This window comes from Syngnathus floridae, chromosome 16, assembly GCF_059516105.1.
Source record: "Syngnathus floridae isolate MCC-2025c chromosome 16, RoL_Sflo_1.0, whole genome shotgun sequence".
NCBI lineage: Eukaryota > Metazoa > Chordata > Actinopteri > Syngnathiformes > Syngnathidae > Syngnathus > Syngnathus floridae.
In genome coordinates this window covers 6,807,529-6,830,305 of record NC_142428.1, presented here as the reverse complement: position 1 = coordinate 6,830,305, position 22,777 = coordinate 6,807,529, and the positions used below count along the sequence as shown (strand labels likewise).

Here is a 22,777-nt window from a genome sequence, read left to right as displayed (position 1 = left end):
AAATTTAACATTGTTTTTGACGTCGCAATAAAGTTACTGTGAAATGAACTTGAGGACCACCGTCGGTGAAGGGGTGCTAAAAATATCGTTCCACCCAGGTAGGCTGCCCTTGACAAATGATCAAGCGCACCCTTTAAATTACATTCAAACATTTTCCAGCCAATCAGAGCGCAGAAAGAAGACAGCGCTGGAGTTTGAATACACTGCAGAAACAGTCGGGACGCTGTTTTATTTCCACCGAAATTGAGAAAATAATGGAAGCAATGATTACGACTAATCGCCAAGCTAGATAATGAAATAGGTACAATGCAAAGTCGACGCTGCTGTGGAGGTCTGAATTAGGTTTGGGATAATAATATTGAAGATTTTTTTGATTGCGCCAACAGCCGAGTCTCTTTATGTTAAGTCCGTCGACTTGTTAAAAAAAAAAGATTTTTTTGGGAATAAGGAATCGTGTCAGTATTGTTTTCTATTGATGTCCTTCGTGTGCTTTTTTTTGTGTTACTTAAATACAAGTAATAATGACTTAGCGACGGTTAGTGTGAAAAGACAAGCGACAGCGCGCAAAGGAATATCCTCGCTTTGTTGAAAGAAGGTGAACGTTGTTTTTAGCGTGTAATTTAGCAAGGATAGGAAGCTGAAATGATGAACGTGGAGAGAAATGTGGTTCGCCTGGTCGCTGTGCAACATCTCCGCACAGCGTACGGGATCAAGACAAAGAACTGGAACAAAAACAAAGCAACCAGTTCTAAGTCAACAACAACCACGAACTCGGTGAGTTATCAAAGATGATGTTTACATTCTAATTTGTGATTTATTTTGGTCTAATGTTAGTCAAACTTTGTCCTGCAAGCCCATGTGCAGCTACATGCTCGTGTAACTGTTAAATTAAATACATGTTCATGATTTAAATAAACCTGCAATGGTTGGTGTTCAGGCAATACATTTAAGCAGAAAACAACAGTATAATAAAAATCGTGGAGAGATTCTAAGCCAAGCTTCGTTCATTTTAAATTGGGTAATAGGAGTCACACGATTTGAGATCACAAGACTTGAAGCGGTTTCAAATGGCGATTTACTTCCGCATTTGGGTGAGCTACAAAGAAACATGTGGAAAGTCTGCATTGTTCATTGTTGGGCACCTGGACAAGAAGATGAAGATAAAATCTAAATCTCCCAAAATACATTAGAACCACATCTTTCCAGAATGTAACCTCATTAATAATGATCATAATTGATGATGATGATGCTGATGATAATAATAATGATAATACTAATAATAAATGCAATGCCGTGGATAATATTTCAGGTCTTGTCTAATTCTGATCTTGCTCTTATTTTCTTTTTGTTGAAATCAGACAAAGGTCTTTGGAGTACCACTGGAGATCTTACCATACTATGACATGACACGAGGGCGTGTGCCACGGTAAGTTCCTTTCCTCATTCACACGTACAGTGGAATCTCCAAAGTTGTATGCCACAAGGGAAGTACACTTAGAAGTTAAAAACTTCCTTATGAGTCAAACACATGATGATTTCTGAGATTTCAACTTAGTGAACATATAAATGATTACCTGTGCAGGAGTGTTTTACTTTTCTTTGGCTTTGTTAGGTGTTTTAGTGATGCCAAAGAGGATAAGTGTAATGATAAACATAGATCAGAAATTGAAATGTCATATGACATGAACACATACAAATTGCCAGCAGAGGGAGACAAAGCAACACAAATACTTTGTACATGCTAGCTCACACCTGACACGGCAATGACAATGGACAACAACAATAAAAAATTCTTAGCTTCACTTTTATTGTTGGCTCGCATGTTGGAAAGGCTGCTAACTACGTACACCATAGTAGGTCAAGTGTCTTGGAAATTTTGAACCCAGGCTGAACCAGATTGTTTAATTTTGTATGCTGGCATTAATACTGGCAACTTGTCAAGTTAAATGCTACAGTTGCATTCATGCACAGTGCATCTTCACTCTCCTAGCTTTCTGGTGGATGCATGCATGAAGTTGGAGGCGCATGCCGACACTGAGGGCCTGTTCAGAAAATCAGGCTCTGTTGTTCGCCTGAAAGCCTTACGGGTGAGTGATTGGTGACTTTGCACTCTCACTGTGTGACCTTGACCCCTCGAAAGGGCTTTCAAACAACAGGGTTTTGTTATATGTTCCCAGACCAAAGTGGATTCGGGTGAGGAGTGTCTGTCTACCGCGCTTCCCTGCGATGTGGCTGCACTGGTCAAGCAGTTCTTCAGAGAGCTGCCAGAGCCCGTGCTACCCAATGAGCTGCAGGAGGCCTTCCTCAAGGCCCAGCAGCTCCCCGCCAAAGAGGACCAAATCTCCGCCACCATGCTGCTGTCTTGTGTCCTTCCTGACAGGAGCCTCAGTGTTTTGGGCCACTTCTTTGACTTCCTCCAAAATGTTTCCAAGAGGTGTTTGCATTTTCTTTGTAGCAGATTACAATAGTTGGGCATCAGGTCCGGTTGAACGCATGCAGGGTATTTTCACGGATGTGTTGGGGACTCCATTTTGCTTCAAATTGTATTAATCCTTGCTGACTTTGTTTGATTCCAGGAGTGCCGAGAATAAGATGGACAGTGCTAACTTGTCTGTCATCTTGGCTCCCAATCTCCTCCATTGTGGAGAAGGTACAGAGAAGATGAACGCCAACACAGAAAAGCGCATCAAGTTGCAGATGGGTGTTGTTCACTGCTTCATAGAGCATGCCCACAATCTTGGTATGAATACATTCATCAGATGCTCCTCATCTCGCCCTCAGTCGGGTTTAACACTCAAACTGTTATCTTCGTCTGTGTTTCAGGTGTGCTTCCACAATTCCTTGAAGCGAAGGTTTCAGAGATTGTGCACTGTGAGCAAATTCTGTCCCCTATGTTCAATGAACTTCAGGAACTAGACCAGAACTCAGGGTTGAAGCGGGGACACAGACAGAGTCTTGGAGGTAAAATGTGATTGCCTGGGAATTAATGCCATAATAATTAACCACATTGGACAACTTGTTTAGTCTATGGATGAACTTTATTTTTGTGTTTTTCTATTTTAGTCTTTTCTTCTACCACTCCTGTGATTGGGACGCCATCCTCCAAGCGAAAACTGCCTTTGGATCCCGGCTATTCTTTTGGATTCTCAAATAAGAAACGTAGATCTGTCATGAAAAATCTTGGGATGGAATTGCTTCCCAGTTCCCTATTCAGCGGCACTTCCACCCCTGGATCAGGTATTTTGGATTGCTCATTAAAAGCCAAAGAATTTCTTCTGTGTGGTTTGTTTCAAAGACGCTCCTTCTATTCTATGTGAAGCTTGCAGTGCGTCAGGAGTGCTGGAGTCATCCCAAAGTACTTTGGCCTCTGCTGGGAAGTGTCAAAGGCAACCGGCCACCTCAGCAAGGAGAAAGAGCAGACGACAGAGCAGCAGACATGTAGTCAGCAGGTAACCACTCCAACGATGTAACACTGTAGCTGCTGAGCCAATCAACACCAGAAAAAAACATTTTTGGCCTTACAGTATTTTACATTGCTCATTGTATTTCTTTATATCCCAATCAAGAGTTGAATCTGGAAAAGCCGGCTGCTTTTCTCCGAAAGTGGACAAAAAAGAAGCACAGCGCAAGTCTCTGCGCCAACGATTCAGCTTGGGGAGGAGCCACAAAGACGCCGTAAGTGCGCTTGACTGATTAAAGGACGTCAACGAACCGTGGTGTCATCTAATCTTCTGCAAGAAATTATTTTTCAAATCGTTCTGCTTGCTCAACTTTTGCACATTTGTGGCAAATTAGTTTACATTTACCAGTAATAATTTTCAACTTGAAAAATGCATGTACAATTTTTCTTCTGGTTGTTCCCAGACTTTTAAATTTGGGGTGGGCTATGGTACGAAGCTAAAATATCATTTTGATGCCCACTTCCTAATCATTACTACGCTAAGCACAACACTATAACACTAAACGTGAAAATATACATCTTGTATTTGCAGTGCAATCTTTTTGATACTTTGGATGAGTGGTCAACGATTAACTGAATGTAACTAGTTCTTGCCTTAATAAAAATTGCTGACCACCAAAGGCAATATCTCATTTCTTCTGAGTGATTTCTCTCATCCTCTGAAGACCTAACCCCAAATGTCATCCAATTAACAACGAATATTGGGGTCACATCTGTGGGTTCATTTAACACTTGATTACTAATCCTACAAGTCCTCTGACATCTGTTCCATCTTTCATTTCTCATTCCATGCTGGATGCTGGTGAAGGGATCTCAGTCCATAGGTTGGCGACTTGCCACCCAGGAGAGCACCACCAGTTTTTGTTTCACCAAAGAGACTACGTTCAAGGCATCGCTTCATCCCACAAATACAAAATCCAACAGTAAGTTCCCGAGGACGCTTTTAATCCTCTGACCTTTTGCTCGACTAATTTCTGCCACTGTCCCACTCTGATAGGTTCAAAGTTTATAAGCAAGTCTGAGGACAATTTGCTGACCCCCCAGTGTGACCCCAGTGCCCACTGCACCTCATGGAGCGGGGAAGCCCCTGGAGAAGCACAGGTCTTAAACGGAGTGTCCTTCCCTGATACGCCCACGGTTGTCCGTCTGAAGAGCCAGTTTGCGTCCGAACCCGCCATTGTTGTGTCCAAACCTCTCACTGGCTCTATCCTGCCAAAAAAGCTGTGTTGCAGTTCAGAAAGCCTGGAAAGTGTGTCCTCCGTTTCCAAAGCCTCGATCCAAAGTGTAGCGTCCCCGCTTAAGGTGGACACTTCCCTCGCAGAATCGGGAGCTTTGAAACAGGAGTCGAAAACAAAGCCGTCAGACAGTGTCAGTCAGACTCCCACAGTTTTGCGTCTAACTGAGGACACATGCATGTCTAAGTTGCCAAGTCATCAGCTAAATGTTACCTTTGACATAGCAGCTTTATCACCTTTGCATATTGATAGTATAGTTTTAGATTCTGCCGGCAGGTGTAGTCCAGCTGCTCAGGGTTCATTTGTTGACCACACCAGCTCAGCAATGAATGGAAGTGACGACTCAGCCGAGCTGCTCCCTTGCAGCAGGCTGATAGACGCTCTGGACATGCAGAGTCCAGCACACTTCATGCTGAGTGTCTCGCCGGGACTTCGGTCCACCCCCTACGTGCCACGCCTTGAGCTGGCAGATGAGCGAGGCCACACTACAGCACGTTGTGAGGATTTGTCTTCCCCAGAAGCTGGCATCCCCAAAAAACAACTGCAACCTGATCCGGAGTGCCGCCATTCACGTGTAGCAGACCACATTCAACATTTCAACAAACTCACCATAAAGTCTCCCAGAGGTGCCAATGCCAAGCATATCAGGTCGCCATTGAAGTTCCAGCGCACCCCCGTGCGTCAGGCGGTCCGCAGGATCAACTCTCTCCTCGGAGACAGCAGGAGACCTGCTCGAAAGGTGGACATGATTGACGCTCGAGGTATCCAAGCTGTGAAAGCGCTGAGCTTGGAGAGTGGCCTGTCCCCGCAGCTTCAGCCGTCCAAATTTCAACCTGTTCCTAAGAAACCACCCCCTGTTCCACCCAAAAAGCCAAGCACATTGGCTGCTAAAAGCAAGGTTTGTGCTCTTGGCGACATGACCAACAAGGTCCAAAGCAAGGCCAACGTGGACCCACCCAACTCGGAGGCAGCAGCACTGCATAAGGTTGTTTTGCAGAAGCTAGCAGAAAATGAAGTGCAACATTACCGAGGTTCACCCAGAAACCCTCTTAACCAACCACGACTGCTGCCAGCTACCAAGCCTGTTGATTTGTAGCTATGCTTCTTTTGCCTTATAAATTGCAGTTGAATTGAGCCCTATTGATGTGGGATTTAATTTATTTGTGGCCAAAATAGGTTCTGCTTGTCTTGTCATGTGGCCTTCTCAAAAAATGTGCCTTTGCTTTACATTACCAGTAGGTTTTAGATTGTAGAAGCTTGGTAAGTGATTTTTTTCTTACTTTATTTTTTTAATTGGTGGAATGACAGGAAATTGAAAGCTATCTTTACTTTTATGCATGCATTCTATGGCTGTTACTGTTTACAGTTGCTTATGTGTTTCTTTTGGTACTGTTGTACTTCTTGTTGACTTTCAATTGACCAGAGCCAGTGGCGTTGTTTTTTGTTTTTTAATTATAAATACAGCCAAATAGTATTTGTGGAATCAGAAGCTTCAGCAACCAGTCCCATGACAACAATAAACTCAAGGAGTACATTAAAAAGTCAGTGGTCATCTCGTTGCACAATACAGCCACTAGAGGGCAGTGCATATCCATATCTGAGTTTATTGTCCTATCCAGTACTGCATTCTCTGCAAAACAAATTGGACTTTTTTTTTCATGTTTTATGCCCTCTATAGCTAGATGTTAAAAAAATATGAAACATGTTCACGAATTAGAACAGTATGCTGCGAAATTATGTTCTTAAATTAGTTACAAACAGTACATTATTTTGCCTACACACAACCATACAAACGTTGATGAATTTAATATTAATTTTAAGAAATGCGCACTGCTGTACATAACCCATAATATAAAAGGTTATGTATTATAGTAACAAAATTAATACAATTTTAGAACTATACTATATCTTTACAATTTAAATAACCACTTGTACAACATTCCTAGAAAATCATCCTTGTCCCATAGTAAGGGCTGCTCGTGTTCCCTGGGGGCTACCTGGCTCCTGTGTGCATCACGTTGGTGACCCTGAAATAAGCTTTTTGACTTCATCTTGAGCACGACGTGGTTTAGTGTGAAGCAAGTGTCCCTCTTGGTCCTTGTGATGTTTCCTATGATGCGCTCAAGTGTCCTGCCAAGTTTGTTCCCTGTTCCGCATGGCCTCCTTGGTCCTTCAAGTGTCCCTCACGCCTGCGGCCCTGTGATGTAGATTCTTCTGCTTTCCTTATTCACTGTGATGCGTTTAAGTGTCCTCTCCTCGTTGGCCCTTCAGTTCTTGTGATGCATTTAGTTGTCCTGCCCTCTTTGTCCATGTGATGCATTCAAGTGTTTAGAGGGGCGGATAACTTTAGACTTTCTCCATATCGTTTTTAGCCAATAATGTCGAGGGAAGTGTTCGAATTTCTGCTGGCAGACATTTAAAGGGGAGACAGTGCGGCGCTGGAGCAATTTCTATTAAACCCCGTGCCCCCCCACCCCCCGCCTTAAGTCTATGGAGGACTTAGTCTCCCACCTTGCCACGGTCCCCACAGTGTACAGTCGACATTGATAGTGGGTGCCTGCCCACGGAAGGTGTTGCTGAGGACTGACAGGATCCAGACATCATCGCATTGAGGATTGCAGGTCGGTAAATTATTTACTCATAATATTTTCTGATACTGCTGACTTCATTATTTGCCTTTACCAGACTAGATTTTTTCCAGTTTGCGCTTCCATTTTTCCCCCACCAAAGCCATAAAGAACGTCTTTACGCTGCGTAAAAGCTTTTGGCACTTGTGCGTAAATCTGTCCAGACGCCAATCAACGTGTGGTTGTTTCTTTGTCTCTTCCTTAGGATGGCCAAGTCGACGCACATCATCTGCAGCGTGCTGTTCCTCCTCGGCTTGCTGTCCTCTCCGGCAGAGTCCAAAAGAAACCGAGGCTCCCAAGGCGCCATTCCTCCTCCCGACAAAAACAGCCCGAACGAGTCGGAGCGGCACCCTCGTCCTCCCCCGCAGCCAGGCTCCGGGTCCCGCCAGCGGCACGGCTCGTCCTCCCCGGCCGATGAGGTTCTGGAGTCCAGCCAGGAGGCTTTACAAGTGACCGAGCGGCAGTATTTGAAACGGGACTGGTGCAAGACCCAGCCCCTCAAGCAGACCATCCACGAGGAAGGCTGCGTCAGCCGCACCATCATCAACCGCTTCTGCTACGGACAGTGCAACTCCTTCTACATCCCCAGACACATCCGCAGGGAGGAGGGCGCCTTCCAATCGTGCTCTTTCTGCAAACCCAAACGCTTTACCACCATGACTTTTACTTTGAATTGTCCGGACCTACAGCCACCAACCAAGAAGAAACGCATCCAGCGCGTTAAACAGTGCCGCTGTATCTCCATTGACCTGGACTAGTAGCCTACGATCATCACGATAATTCACGACTGTTGCTTAATGAGGTGCAGTAACGGCCCAAAGTAACATTTACCTCGCCCCACTCACCCCAAAACTCTCAAGTAACCATGAGTGCGAGGTGTGAGTGTGAGGGTTCATTTTGGGTGAGTGTGAGCGCTTATTAAATGTATGATTTTTTTTTTTTTTAATTTTATTTTCAGAAGTATAAGAGGCTTTTGATGAGTGAGATTTTTTTTTTTTAATTAGAGAGGTGTTTATGATGAGTAAGATTCATCGATGTTTTTTTTTTTTCAATTAATGTGAGTTTTTTCTGAGTGTGAGAGCCTATGTGTGAGGATTTTTTGGACACTTGCAAGTTTTTTTTTTTTTGGGTGAGTAGTTTGAGTTTTTTTTTTTTTTTTCAGAAGTATAAGAGGCTTTTGATGAGTGAGATTTTTTTTTCATGTGAGGTGTTTTTGATGAGTAAGATTCTTGGATGTTTTTTTTTTTCAATTAGTGTGAGTTTTTTCTGATTGTGAGAGCTTATGTGTGAGGGTTTTTTGGCCACTTGCAAGAGAGTTTTTGAATTTTTGTGTGAGTTTTAGAGTGTTTGGGTTGAAAGTGTTTTTGGACAAGTGTGACAAGTTTTTGGGGTATGTGAGTTTTTGGGGGTGAGTGCAAGAGGTTTTAATTTTTGGAAAGCATGATTCTTTTGTTGAGTGTAAAAAGTCTTAATGTTTGTGCTTTTTTTTGAATGAGAGGTAAAGTCTATTTTTAGCCCTTAAGGCAGTTGAGAGGGAAGAGGGGAAGGTATAAGAAGTCATGCTTTTATCTCCTGTTTGGATAAAGTTACATCCAATCTTCCCCATGCTTTCGCACAACACTACTGGACATATAATGTTAAGTGGAAAGGATATTTTTACTTTCAAAGTTTAAGACGTCTGGAATGCAGGCACTTCGTTGCACGGTATGCGCACGTTTTATGCACGCCTTCCTCACCTTGGCTTATTTAAGAAATCGCTAGGACATTAAATTCATTTTTAATTTTTCCACCGTGTGGAATTGGGAGAATGAACAGCAACATTTGTAAATGGAAAATGTGATTTTGTTTGTGTGTGTGCTTTTTTCAGCTTTGATATTTTAAGACTCATTTTAAGTTAATCTTAATGTGAAAATGTTGAGTTTTGGTTTCCTAATAAGACGTATCAATGTACAGTGGTGGTTTGTAACCCATGAAGATAAAATAATGTGGATGTTACATGTAAAGGATGTTTCGTGTACTCAATAAGATATCCATAAAAAATTGAAAATAAATGGATTCTGGAATATGGTGCACATTATTTTAGTTACACATTAAATTGTCAATAGGCCTTTTAAAAACATTTAAGGCAATTGAATAGTAAGAATCAATTGTAATTTTATAATTACCTTTTTCAAAATGAACACCATGAAATGGGTTAGGGTTAGGGTTAGGGTTAGGGTTAGGGTTGTTCCAACTATAACAGGGGTGTCGAACGGCAGTCCTGGGGGGCCGCGTTCCAATATGTTTTCCAAGTGACCCTCGTTAAGCGCACCTGCGTGAAAAGTTTTAGCCACTTTCACGTTCAAAAGTAGCTAAAACTTTTCACGCAGGTGGACTTAACGAGGGAACCACACGGACACTCCATTAGGTACACCGCCATTTTCAAGTGTACCTAATAACAGGCCACTTTATTAGGGATATATCATGGTCAAAGGTCACAGGTGTCAAGCACTAGTCCTCTCGGCCGCGTTCCAACATGTTTTCCAAGTGACCCTCGTTAAGGGTCACTTGAAAATAAAGGTTCCATTGAAAATAAATGGATTCTGGAATATGGTGCACATTATTTTAGTTAAACATTAAATTGTCAATAGGCCTTTTAAAAACATTTAAGGCAATTGAATAGTAAGAATCAATTGTAATTTTATAATTACCTTTTTCAAAATGAACACCATGAAATGGGTTAGGGTTAGGGTTAGGGTTAGGGTTAGGGTTGTTCCAACTATAACAGGGGTGTCGAACGGCAGTCCTCGGGGGCCGCGTTCCAATATGTTTTCCAAGTAACCCTCGTTAAGCGCACCTGCGTGAAAAGTTTTAGCCACTTTCAGGTTCAAAAGTAGCTAAAACTTTTCACGCAGGTGGACTTAACGAGGGAACCACACGGACACTCCATTAGGTACACCGCCATTTTCAAGTGTACCTAATAACAGGCCACTTTATTAGGGATATATCATGGTCAAAGGTCACAGGTGTCAAGCACTAGTCCTCTCGGCCGCGTTCCAACATGTTTTCCAAGTGACCCTCGTTAAGCGCACCTGCGTGAAAAGTTTTAGCCACTTTCACGTTCAAAAGTAGCTAAAACTTTTCACACAGGTGCACTTAACGAGGGAACCACACGGACACTCCATTAGGTACACCGTCATTTTCAAGTGTACCTAATAACAGGCCACTTTATTAGGGAAATATCATGGTCAAAGATCACAGGTGTCAAGCACTCGTCCTCTCGGCCGCGTTCCAACATGTTTTTCAAGTGACCCTCATTAAGCGCACCTGCGTGAAAAGTTTTAGCCACTTTCACATTCAAAAGTAGCTAAAACATTTCACGCAGGTGCACTTAACGAGGGAATCTTGGAAAACATGTTGGAATGCGGCCCACGAGGACTGGAGTGCGACACCCCTGAACTATAATATTAAAAAGATTAATTCCTCAATAGCACGACAATCTTTGGAAAGGTGCATTTTCCTACAGGTCATAATTTAGTGCATTTGGTGTGTTAAAAATGATTTTCTATGATGTAAAGTAGTAAAACAAAGATGTCGAGCAAATATATTAACGACACAACATTGATAGCTCCACATTCCTAAAAACAAAGCTGTCTTAAAGCAACTTCCAATAGCCTAACAAGTCCCACATGTTTACAACACTAATCACTTATTTTAAGAACCTTCCAGGAAATGTTCATGTCTTAAAAAAATGAAACCAGATTAGGTGAGCTCATTCTTACTCTGTTATTAAACAGCTGAATTCTTCATCACATGTTTCTTAGATTAATAATCATGTTCTTGGCAGCTTTTTAAAAGCAACGTATTGGCAGTAGTGAATGAAAACAGTGCTTCTGTTGCGTCAGCCTCCAGGAATTTATTTTTGAAATTTAAAACAATTCCATAAAATTACAGAGTTGCACCGTTATACATACAGTAGAAGACTCAACAAACAACTCGCCTTCTTGTGTTATTCCAGTTTTACAATACTTTGATTTTCATACAAAATAAATGGCACAGGGTAAAAATATCACCAGACATGCATCTTTATATGCACTTTGATAATTAATCAAGGTCTCTCTGAGGTATTATGATGATCATAGCTTTGGGCTGAAATATTCCAAACCCTGCATTGTCAAAGCAATCTAAAAAAGCTTCCGCTTTACAGGCGACGTGCATGCAAAAATATACTCTCGTTCAGCTTCTCTCTTGATTAAATCCTACATTAAAAAAAACTACACCCTCCAAGAGTTGATGTCTTTGTACATGAAAATAAAAACATTCTTATATACAAATAAACTTTTTTCTAATGAGGAGTGTGGGTGCGTTTTTGACACAGTGACATCATCAAAAACGTCAGACATTTACAAGCTCATACATTAAAATAGGCATAGTAACTATACTAGGCTGGTGGGGCAACTTAGTTATTGCAAGTGCTTAAAATGATGTGCAAGTGAGGGATTAGCAGCTTTGAATGCACATTCAATAGCAAAGCACACAGGAAAGTGTTAGGCATCATTCCAAACGGCAGCAGTACAAGCAAGCTTTAAGTGATTGTCAGCACAGATGAGAAACCAAAGCCATTCTCCAGGAGGAACCTGATGGATGCGTCAGCAGAACCAAGAGGTGACCCTTTGAGACCTGGCCACTATGAGGTCACACCATGCTGGATGAATGAGATCCACCTTTGGCCTTTAGGACTCTCATCATTTGGGCTTGTGTCAGCCATGCAACAGATTCTGTCTGTACACAAAGGGGTGGTGGTGGTGGGGGGCGGCGCTGTTCGGGTTCAGGTCGTTCAAGTGGATGACACACTTGACTCCTTTTGCCGCAGCCTCTCTTTCTGTGAAGCGCAGACACACACACTCTTAGAACACAAATATACACTCGAGTTGTGAGAACACAGAAGAAAAGAATGGAAGCCTCACCAGACTGTTGGCGTTGATCTTCTTGGTTTCTACTCGCTTCTCATCTGTGATCTTCTGGATTTTTTCTTGAGCTTCCTTCAACCTTGATGAAAACAGTTATTGTCATTAACAGTGTATGTGCCATCTTTTTATTGTGTACATAGTTTCCATACTTTTAATATCATCCATAAATGTAAATATCAGACAAAGACAACACAAACATGAAATAAACTCAGTTTGGTTCAACTATTTTGATTCATCTCTTAATATCTCTCATGAAATACTGATATTAAAAATCATACCTCAGGATTATTTTGATTATTTTATATGATCTGATCAGGGCAACACTAGCACCACAGTTATCTATTAATTAAGTATAAAGGGAAATTAACTGTAAAAATATGGTAGAAAAAAAATAAAACAAAAAAGCAAGCGTATAAAGGTGACTGCCCTTGTGAACTTATTTCACTTGCATTGGATGCTGACAAACTCATCTCCAGCTTGCGTCCAGCGAAAGCCCCAAAGACTGCTTGGTTGATGAGATAATGAGGCAGCCTTTAAAAAACACTTGGCTTTTATGAGCGCGCCAAAAGTATTTAAAATAAACTTAATTGTACGTAAGCACAATCAGCTGTTGAGTAATGTGCGACTCGAAACCAGAGCTCCATAATTAAACTCCAGCACATGGATAGATCTGTGATGGGCTACTCCGTCACCTCAGAAATGGATTTGTGCACCACAAACAAACTTAGAAAAACAACATAAAAAGCAACAGTCGAGCTCCCGCTGTCTTCTCCGCACGTGCTGCGCTTTTGCCCTTTGGGCTGCTTGTCCAGCTTCATTACAGTGTTTATCAATTCTCCCATATTGCCCGGCTTTTAACAGTCAGTGGCCTCTGTCCGCTCGCTAGTAAAGACGCTCGGCCGCCAGGAGAGTTGGTGGAACGCCCCCCAAAGAAACGCCTCGGGTCAGAGGAAACATCATAAATTCAAGGTTTGTGTTTGCCTCCTCTTTGATGGCCTCCCTCTCTGCTCTAATTACATCCCAGCGTCCACACATCACCCGTGCACAATCAGCGCTAATTTTACGTGACGCCGACAACTTGTTAAGCAACTGTCCGTATGTGACAAAAATCAGATGGCTTATTAGGAGGATAAAAATTCAAATTTGAAAAAAAAACAACCTCTTAGTACAATAGAGTGCAATTTTCAATACTATTAACTCTAAGAACAATAACATATACACATATACATTAACACAATAACATTGTTAGCTTATTCACTTAGGATTGTGAATTTCAACAATATAAGCAAAACCAGCATCTGTGAAATTGTTCTGAGTCTTAGAAGTGGCTCAGCTCACCTCTCCTTGGAGATGTTCTTGCTTTGGCGTATCCAAGCGTTCTTGAAGTCATTGCAGAACTCGTACCAGAGCATGAAGACGTGACTTGGGGTCACTTCTTTATCGCCCGACTTTGGTTTCACCTCAAAGTATTTCACCATTTCCTGGAAACTGTCGGAGCAAACAGTAAATAAAAAAGCAAATGTTTGATTACATAACAATACTTCTGGCCCCAAAAAAGTCAGTTGGAAAAATGTTCACCGCCTATACCAAACAGTTTATTTGGTGGTTACTGATAATTCTTGTTTGGTGTTCTTTGGTGGGTCGAATGATTAAAGTCTTATTAGAAACCAGGCAAAAAAACAAGACATTATAGCAACTTTCTAATTTGTTTCGAGGAGCCTCATGGAAGCGAGATGGATAACATGAGTTGTTGCAAGTCAATGAAAAATGATAGGTAGCTGGGAGTGAGGGGGGGCTGAGCATCTGGAAACAGAGGTTCCAGCCTGCTGGGCCACAGTAGCGGTGGCTCCATTATCACATTGACCCCGCAGCCTGCAGGAGCGCCTGATAGCCAAGAACGGGCTACTGCAGCTTCATACGCAGAACGCCGGACTAACCTATTTACCATTTGAGATGTGAACAAGCACGCGTGAGTGCACGCAACCCACTCAAGAATCCAACGTGCTGTTGTAGGGTCGTCCCTCGGTCTAATCCAATTGTAAGCAAATCTGAATTCTTGGCAGGATTCCCAGCTGCACACACGGCCAGGAGATCTGATCTCCTCTCTGACCCAAACATGAAAGACATTCAAGAGATGCTCCAGTGTCCCGCACGGACATTGACAGAGTTTCTGACCTCCGGATGGAAGGTGGCTTTGCGACGCTAATCTAAGGCATGTTCACAGTGAGTGAAATGCAGCAATATGTCTCCCAGCTGGGGGAAGAAAATGGACTCGTGCCTGATCCTGCTTCCCATTACCCCAGCCTAGCGTCATTTTGTCGGGACTCTCCCAAAAAGAGAACTGTAGATCATCCCGAAGAGACAAAAGCAATGCTGTGTTTAGACTAAGCCAACAGACACGCCGTTCCATCTCGCCAACTCGCTCCGGAGTCGATCGGGTCCTCTGCTGACCTTGGGTCATGGTGTCAAAGCGTGCACAAATCAAGCAACAGTTCCTTTTCCTTATACTTTCCGGAGCTTACGAGGAGATAGACAAAAGTTCATTGGAAACAGATGGAAACGCGCACGCACATGTGCATATATACCTCCAAAATATAAACAAAATCAAGAAGAACCTGGCGAGCCAGCACGCTAGCTACACTGTACAGCTTTTTATACTGATGATGATGTTGCCGTGCAAGGCAGCATTCTTCACTGTCAGCTGTATAAAAAAAAGGAAGCCATTACAAAAGCAGGAGAATTGGGAACTATTTGGCCAGACGATCCTACATTCCTTTGTTTCCCCAGTAAAAAGAGGAGATAAGTAAACTCTTGCATGTGAGGGTGAATCTGACAACCCAAGACTGGTCCCATTCACACTTTCAGAAAAACGAGGGGTCTTCAGTTAACCTACTCTTCCTTGCTACTTGCCGGCGTCTCGACTTCCAACCCCCCGGCGAGGCCGAGGTATCGGGTCGCACCGAAGGATTGGTTGTCTATTTGCTTTCTTAACACCATGTCATAATGTTAGCGCTGCTGCTGCTGCTCTTGTGCGTTTGAGAGACCATCCCTCATCCAGTACAGATGTTGGAGCCCACCCAGGGCCCAGTGAGCCCGCTTGACGCCCATATTCATCAACAGCGTGTCATTTTTATGAGGTGGCTCTATGGGAACCTGAGTGAAAAACCCCCACCCAGCCGTCCACATCTCACTTTGTGCTCGCGTTACCTAACACCAGGCAACCAGTCCCGCTCTTTAGATGAAATTAAAGGAAAATGTCATTACAGGCAAAGGGACAGAAAGCCCCTTTTGATCAATTATCCCTTTCCAGGTCAACACCTTCATTCTTGTGGTGTCAGTCATTCATTCATTCATGAGATGGTGTCAGGAAACTCAAACTGGTAACTTTGCCGCAAACTATTTCCAAAGGATCTTGTGTCTGTTTTGAAGTGGGCAAAGTGCAACAGAACACAAAAACAATCCTAAATCTGCTTTCGCTGTCATCTTTTATTGCAGGGAAATATATTCAATTCTCCTCAACAGGAGCTTGGCACCATAGGCAGGTCTTGCAATAGTAAATCAGGAATATAGGGAGGAAGCAAATGTCCTAAATAAATAATACGGTATGTGAGTTGAGTTGAGAAATGTGCAGTATCCATCACAGTCTTTTTTTTAAAGTTTGAGAAGTTTAGCACATGTACATAAAGGAAACGAGGAACTTAAAAATTATGCATGAATTTAGTATAGTATGACATTCGAAATAACCAAGCAGTTTTGCATACCTCTTGTAAAGGAATGTTTCTGGATCTCTTAAGACTCAAACTAAAATTGGATTTAGCTTCCTACCTTTTCTGTGCACCATTGAAGCAGTCCTCTTCCACAGAATGCTCTTTTTTAGCTGTAAAAAGAGAGAGAAAATATTGTCTTAAAACTTTCATAAATTCATGAGGCAGGTTCTTTAGGTCGTCAAGTGAAATCAGATAATTTTTATTATTGCTTTACCTTGAACCTAGCTAATAATAGCAAAGAAAGAAAATACCCGTTTTGAGTGTCCGTTAAACAAATTAACATTATGAAATGAACCATCAAACTGTATTGGTTGACTGTCGTTTTCCAACATATATATTTCAAGTGCCAGCCACTTCAAAATAATCCCCGCGCAACACTGGTGGAGTCCGGAAGAGGATTTCATTGCTCATCATAGAATTAGTCATGTGACAGCATTGGAAGAAGAGCAATGGTCAGAAAGAGTGTATACATTGTAAAAGCGGGCATGCCACCATGTGTCGACGCGTAAGAGTGTGACGGCGGGCGTTAGGGTGTGAGAGTCGCGCTCTCTTAGTGGAGGTGTGTGGACTCAATCAGGGTTGAACACAAAGGCTCCTGTGGACTCTTGCCATGTAAAAGTGTCTAAATGCAAGGCAGATGTGTGCGGTGAGCTAGGCCGAGGTGCAAGAATTTATCTAGGGCCAAAGAGTGCCTGTGATCTCAGATTTATTGCATTTTTCCAGATTCATCCCTTTTACAATGATGGGGGGGACCTTTCCTCCTTAGAGATTTAAGAGGGGGAAGTCTCCCAAAAATTGTTCAAAGGCCAGTTTGGGGGTCTTTTGGGAAAAAGTAAGCTTCACACACCGACCATTTTTCCTTTTTTACATGTACGCGGGCCACTCTGCTGAGGTAGCCCTAATGAAGGGAGGGGCTGAGCATGTCTGGGTTGGAGGGAGGACCGGGAGGGGAGGGGGGGGGTCGTGACCAATGGCGTTAGTCACAGTGGGGGTCAGGCTGGCGCCTGAGGTACTCCTGCGCCGCGGCTGTGTGGAGGTGGCACTGGAAGGTGAGAGAGAAAGAGAGAGAGCGAGCGAGAGCATGCGTGAAGTGTCTCTTTCTATGTGTAAACATGAAACCAGTAGTCGCTAACTAGAAAGTTATGAGACGTGCATGCTGAGAGGGACAATAAATTTGCTCTTTAAAACCCTGACACACTTTTCTAAAGCACTGCTACCTGGTGCTCAGATAACAAAGAAAAGAGTGGCGAGGATTTGTAGTGGGATGCTGACGACCTTGGGGGCATCCTTTTTTTGTCTCTCTGCCTCCCTCACAAATGTAAATCAAAATGTTGACCGATTTGGTTTGTGACTCACCGACAACACAGCTTAAGGGCTATGATGAGACTTTTACACCTCCCCAGAGCCAACAAAGATACGATTAAAAGCGGGAACTTGTTTTCAATTAGCCAACATGAGAATATGTCCGTTCAAATCTCCCCAGAGGTTTCAAAGAGTTCCCATTAAAAAGGGAAATCAAAAGGAGGATCATTAAAGTTATACCACAACGGATTTTTTTTTTCTATTTGAAAGGAAAGCTGTGAATGATAAGAACATAGAAAAACGGATACGACGTGCAGAATCTTTCAATTTTATCCACAATTTAAAACTGGCGTCTTAACTTAACAGGGAATTTAAATAACAATTGAATAATAATTTAATAACACTAGAAAATGCAATTCTTGCCAAAGATCACAGCATATAGCGATTTCCTATGAGCAACATGTGTGATGACATCACAGACAATCTGCGTGTTTAAGACAATGCCACGACACCAATGATTTATTTTCCTTTTGTCTTTGGGCTAGTGATGTTATGGAAAACATTTTGGATAGCATTTGGAAAGAATAGCCCTGAAGGCTCAACGTATTTTTCTCTTTGATTACATTTGTATCTGTTGTGAAATGGCCATTTAATTGCTTGCTGTTAAACATGAACAACGTGTAAAAAGCACAGATTTCCAGATTTGGGAGGGATCCACTGTTGAAACAGGCAGAGATCATACGGGGGAAATTTAAGAGGGACAGCGCGGGGCGTTTGGGTTCACCTGCAGGCCCCGCTGAGAAACTCTCCACAGGCGGGGTTAAAGGTCAGCGCTCCCCGGGAACACTACTTTCACAGCACACTTTATCTGTTGGACCGTACTCAAGCTTGGCCGTGTCTGGTGGACACGCTCCAATTTGGACAATGTGTCAAACACATGCATCTGCGCTTGGCTGGCCTTGCCTGCGTTTACCTGGGTGACAAATCCAATCAGTGTGATGACTCAGAATTTAATAGTCTCGGTTGTTGTTTGATGTGCAAATGATTTGCGTTGTTTTGCCGTTTGAAGTCACAGAATCATCACAAAAGATGATTACACGCTGCACGAAAACATGGGCAACAGCTCGTGGTAGGAAAGGGGGTTTACACAAAGAAACTTGATGTCCAGATGTATTTTTGTCATGTTCTGGCAACTTCAGTGGCTTAGAATGCTTTTAAATATTCTGGGCCCTACTTTTGTGTCAAAAGGAATCTATAGTAACTGTACGCATGGGTGGAATTTTCTTTCTTTTGGTATTTTTGTAGATGGGTGCGGTCAGAAATGGGCACATGCGCCATTGAGGGCGTGAACACAGTCGACTTGTATACTGGCCAAGTTAATCAACAGTCTTGCTTAACATGGGACGACATCAAGTTGTCACTGTTTTAAAATAATGTACATGTTGTACAATGATATAGGAGAGAGTAGGAGGGCACCAGTTAAATTTTTGCTCAGAAGCCATGCAAATCTGCTTTCTAAATAATCAGAAACCATCTTTTGGTGCCTTACTTTGCAATCACTACATTACGCTCACATGAGAATTGAATATTGATGCAAAAATAAAGCGCTTAAGCGGTTCCGACAAATGACGTTTCAAAATTACGAATGGCTCACAATGAACCAGCACAGTAGTGCAAAAATACAACTCACACAGTTACTGCCGTACTTTTTGTTATTCAGTTTTATTTTTATTATGGCGTCACAGATTTAATTCTTGTCTTGCCGTAGGTTAGGTGGCGTGTACATGCTAGCTTGATTCGTTACCATAATTAGAAAATGTTTTCATAAACATAAAGTTAACTTACCGGTGGAGACAAATCCTTCCATATTGTGTTTGAATGGCTGGAGGTGTTGTTCTGCTGAGTCAGCACACACCTTCCGTACATCTTGCTCACAAGCTGGCGTAAAGAGAGCAAAATGATACATTATAAAATATTGGAAGGGATTAGGGATGTAACACAACCCGATAAAAAAAATAAAAAACATTACATGAATCACGTAATGCAACATAAGAGGAGGAAAAAGAGAACAGCAAATGTGCTGAAGGAGGAAATTACTGCATGATTCTGTCAGAGGTGACTGTGCATGTGCGTGTGTTCTGCTTCCTGATGGGTTTTCGCCGCTTTGCCAAACGACATGACTCGCACGCGCTCGCAGGAAACAGCCGTGACTGAGCATGTTCCAACCGATACCTTTCCCACTTCCTGTCAAACGTAAGTCTGGGATGCGAGACACGCAGATGCCGGATGAGAGCACTCGGGCACAATGTTCCAACCTGTAAGTCATTAATGGCTGCAATAAATACCTCCACTTTCTTATGACTAAATCAGTCAATTGTTATGCAAGAAACAAGAGCAATAAAAGCGATGTTTGCACCTGCAGCTCAGTAAACTCCCCGCCATTACATCTTTTATTTATTTGTTGTCTGAAGAAATCACAGAGGAAATGTCTGTTTTAACTATGAACAGCTCAGATTCACCTCCTAAAATTGAAAACCAACACTTATGACAATAAAAAGAACCCAAATATCCTGTTTCGACAAACCACATTTCCTCTGCAGAAATACCCCAACTCCAAAAGACCAATTAAAGTCAAAGAGTAGAATTTAAAAGTGGTTCTACTCAAAACGTGGTCCAGACAAAAAATGCCGCAAGAGGGAAGGCTGCAAAGCCACAGCAGCTAGAAAGAATACAACTGTTCTGACTTTAAAAAAAAAAAAAAAGGCTCGTTCACTCATAAAAACTAAATTTCTAGCATCAGCATTTCTTTGATTAAGACATTGTGCACGTTCATTTTATTTGTGTATCTATAGATTCCAGAAGAAAGCACGGAAAATTAAAAACATCTTAAGAGTAATCTTTAAAAAAATATATATTTTATTGGTGCACCTGTAATTTAATTTGACAATTTGTATACAGTACAAGTCGAAAATAAGTGAATTATACATATAAATTAATCCAGAGATTCTGCAGATTAAATTGAGATAAATTATTTAATACACATAATAAGAGTGCGTTAAAATCAGTTGTTAGTGGTCATGTAACTTTAGTGTTTTTAATAAACACTCGGCAAACAACAACCACAATCATAGATTTTTTTTTTTTGCTAACTGTCTCTGATGATGGTCAGACAGACAGTCTGGGTCATGATGCACCGATCTTTAAAGGCAGACTCAGCATCTTTCGCAGCCAAGTTAGTCGCCATTTAGATATATTGGGGAGAAAAAAAATGCTGCTATGCTTCAGTCGTTTACGGAGCCAGTTTGGTGATGAATGTTAGCGTGTGTTTTATAGGCTGTGTTAAATCAACAAAGCCCCAAGAGAATTTGAGCCTTTCCTGAGCCAGCGGCGATTTGCAAGCGCATCCAAGCAGGAGCCCACACGCAAGAGATAAACACTCGTCGGATACCCCGCGGTGCTTAAGTAGCACTTACAAATGTTTTGCACAATCTGCAAAAGCTCTGCGGAAGAGCGTCTATTGCGTAAAACGACAGAAGATGCGGATGACTGTGGGGCAATAAGTGTGAAAAAAAACAATTGACATTTAGTTTGTTGAGTTGACCTTTCATACACACTTGCCTCCACTTTAGAAAACCAAAAAAAGAAGGAAATATACACCAGAGATGAGGTAGTAGAGCCTTAGACATGTCAAGTGAAATGAATGAGACTCCACACATGGCATTCCGAGTGCAGCCTCCATTGTAAAATGGACTTCAGACTAAAGGCCATGTCTGAAAGTGACATTAAGGGCCATTTAAAATCAGGACACTGTCTGATTTGCCGCAGTGATGAATGCCTAACTGCTAGCCAGGCTTTCTGTGAAACACTAAACTCCCCCGAGTAGCAAAAGAACTCTGTTTCTTTTTTTATGGGATCTGCTTGGGAGCATCAACACAACTTCTGTCCACTGTAATAAACGAGCACGTTCAAAGAGGAATGTCGCCTTAATGAAAATTAATAAATAAAATTCATACATAAACATCTCATCATCTATTGATGCAAACTGTCAGCTGCAATTTGGAAGAGAGTGGAAGAGATGTGCTAACACAAAGTCTCCTGACCTTTAACCCAAGGTCAGAGAGTAAAGACACTGCAGTCGCCATCTCAGAATCAGGTGAGGGGCACACACAGTCTTCCTTGAGGAAATCTCAAAATGGGATTCAGTGTGAGCGTTTCACACCGTCTCCAATGTGTTTGTGTTGTAATTAAGACCAGTTGCTTTCTTTAGGCGAGTTTATAACAGGCAGCATAAATATTTATTCCTGGAGGCTGCACAGGATAATAGCTGGTGGGAGTCATAGGTGGGGCTCACCAAAAGTCCAACACTGGCCCTGTGATGCTTATGCCCTGGAGGACTACTGTGCCAGACTGCGCTGGCCCAGATCAAATACGAGCACTGTTGCATTTATTGTCTTCGGGTCTTCCACTCATAAATGAGTGACAGCTTGAGGTGGGTCTGGCTCCTTTAGGAGACCCTTTGTATTTTTCCCCCAGGTCAGAAAGGAGAAAGCTTTAACAGCGATCTAAAAAAATCTAAGAGAGGACTGAGAGCAAATCTAATTGCTTTCACATGCCGTATTATTGGTTGATTTAAATAACCACAGACATCAGGGGCGCATGGGAGCATCGCCTTTAACCTTTATGTGGCCCAGGCTGGCCAAGATTGAATGGCTAGAAAGTTGACTCCAACACTGACGCCACTGCATACACACCCAGGATACATGAAAAGATAAAAAAAAAAAAGCTGACAGAGAAATAACAGAAAGTAAAATATAAAATAAATAAAACTAAAATAAACAATATGAAACTATCTATCTATCTGTCCGTTTTTAATACTGTTTGGCACTTATCATGAAGGTAGACATACCTGTCAAATCTTTTTTCAGCTTCCTGAGATCCTTCGTTAGATCGTCAAATTTGACCTGTGCAGCCTGGAGTAATTCTTGTGGTTCCAGCAAGGGGTAGACGCTCTTTTCAGTACCAGCATCCTGGGAGAATAAGAATATTTTAAAATGTATGTATTTTATTAGCATGTTTGTTCAACTGAAGGCAACTCACGCTATCAATATTTCGTAGGTAGTACAAAACCACGTAATCCACCAGACTGATGTGACTGTCCTGAAAAATAAAGTTCTCTGTCATAAAATTGTAATCATGGTCAATTAGTAATAATCATTGACGCAGCCTTTTGAGTATGAATTAGAAGACCATTACCCTGCTCTTGACGTCCTTCAATTTGGGGAGGATCTCGAGTGTGAAACCGTCAGCCTGACCTCTTGTCCTGTTCCCACCATTCATATAATTCCCAAAGGCCAAAACGAGACCCAGTACCTTGCTTACACTTTTGCACTCCAGCAATTCCTGACAGACACAGACACGGCTTTATCACAGAGCCTTA

General features: G+C 42.2%; 3 protein-coding genes across 5 annotated transcripts in view; 2 read left to right on the top strand and 1 right to left on the bottom strand.

Moving 5' to 3' along the window:
* The first annotated feature begins 151 nt into the window (after positions 1-151).
* arhgap11a (Rho GTPase activating protein 11A) lies at positions 152-6,236 on the top strand. Its single transcript, XM_088356550.1, has 11 exons — positions 152-774; positions 1,359-1,426; positions 1,991-2,087; positions 2,178-2,434; positions 2,577-2,740; positions 2,824-2,961; positions 3,064-3,237; positions 3,320-3,449; positions 3,567-3,675; positions 4,269-4,383; positions 4,458-6,236. Exons 1-11 carry the CDS (start codon positions 643-645, stop codon positions 5,789-5,791), a joined length of 2,718 nt encoding a protein of 905 aa, XP_088212676.1. The 5' UTR covers positions 152-642; the 3' UTR covers positions 5,792-6,236.
* Positions 6,237-6,388: 152 nt separating this feature from the next.
* LOC148385371 (gremlin-1-like) lies at positions 6,389-9,337 on the top strand. The gene is made up of 2 exons (XM_088356555.1): positions 6,389-7,316; positions 7,528-9,337. The coding sequence occupies exon 2, from the start codon at positions 7,529-7,531 to the stop codon at positions 8,078-8,080; it is 552 nt and encodes a 183-aa protein (XP_088212681.1). The 5' UTR covers positions 6,389-7,316; position 7,528; the 3' UTR covers positions 8,081-9,337.
* Positions 9,338-11,192: 1,855 nt separating this feature from the next.
* The window catches only part of LOC148385370 (formin), a 31,764-nt gene continuing 20,179 nt past the window's right edge, over positions 11,193-22,777 (bottom strand). For 2 of the 3 annotated variants that reach the window (XM_088401311.1, XM_088401312.1), the window contains 8 exons: positions 22,594-22,740; positions 22,438-22,497; positions 22,247-22,367; positions 19,186-19,278; positions 16,097-16,148; positions 13,610-13,759; positions 12,269-12,350; positions 11,193-12,183 (listed from right to left, as the gene is read on the bottom strand). In XM_088401311.1, coding sequence (XP_088257437.1) covers positions 12,139-12,183; positions 12,269-12,350; positions 13,610-13,759; positions 16,097-16,148; positions 19,186-19,278; positions 22,247-22,367; positions 22,438-22,497; positions 22,594-22,740 — 750 coding nt within the window. In that variant the 3' untranslated portion in view covers positions 11,193-12,138. Of the gene's footprint in view, positions 12,184-12,268; positions 12,351-13,609; positions 13,760-16,096; positions 16,149-19,185; positions 19,279-19,572; positions 19,656-22,246; positions 22,368-22,437; positions 22,498-22,593; positions 22,741-22,777 lie in introns of those variants that run through there. The other variant, XR_015863529.1, reaches the window with a different exon arrangement.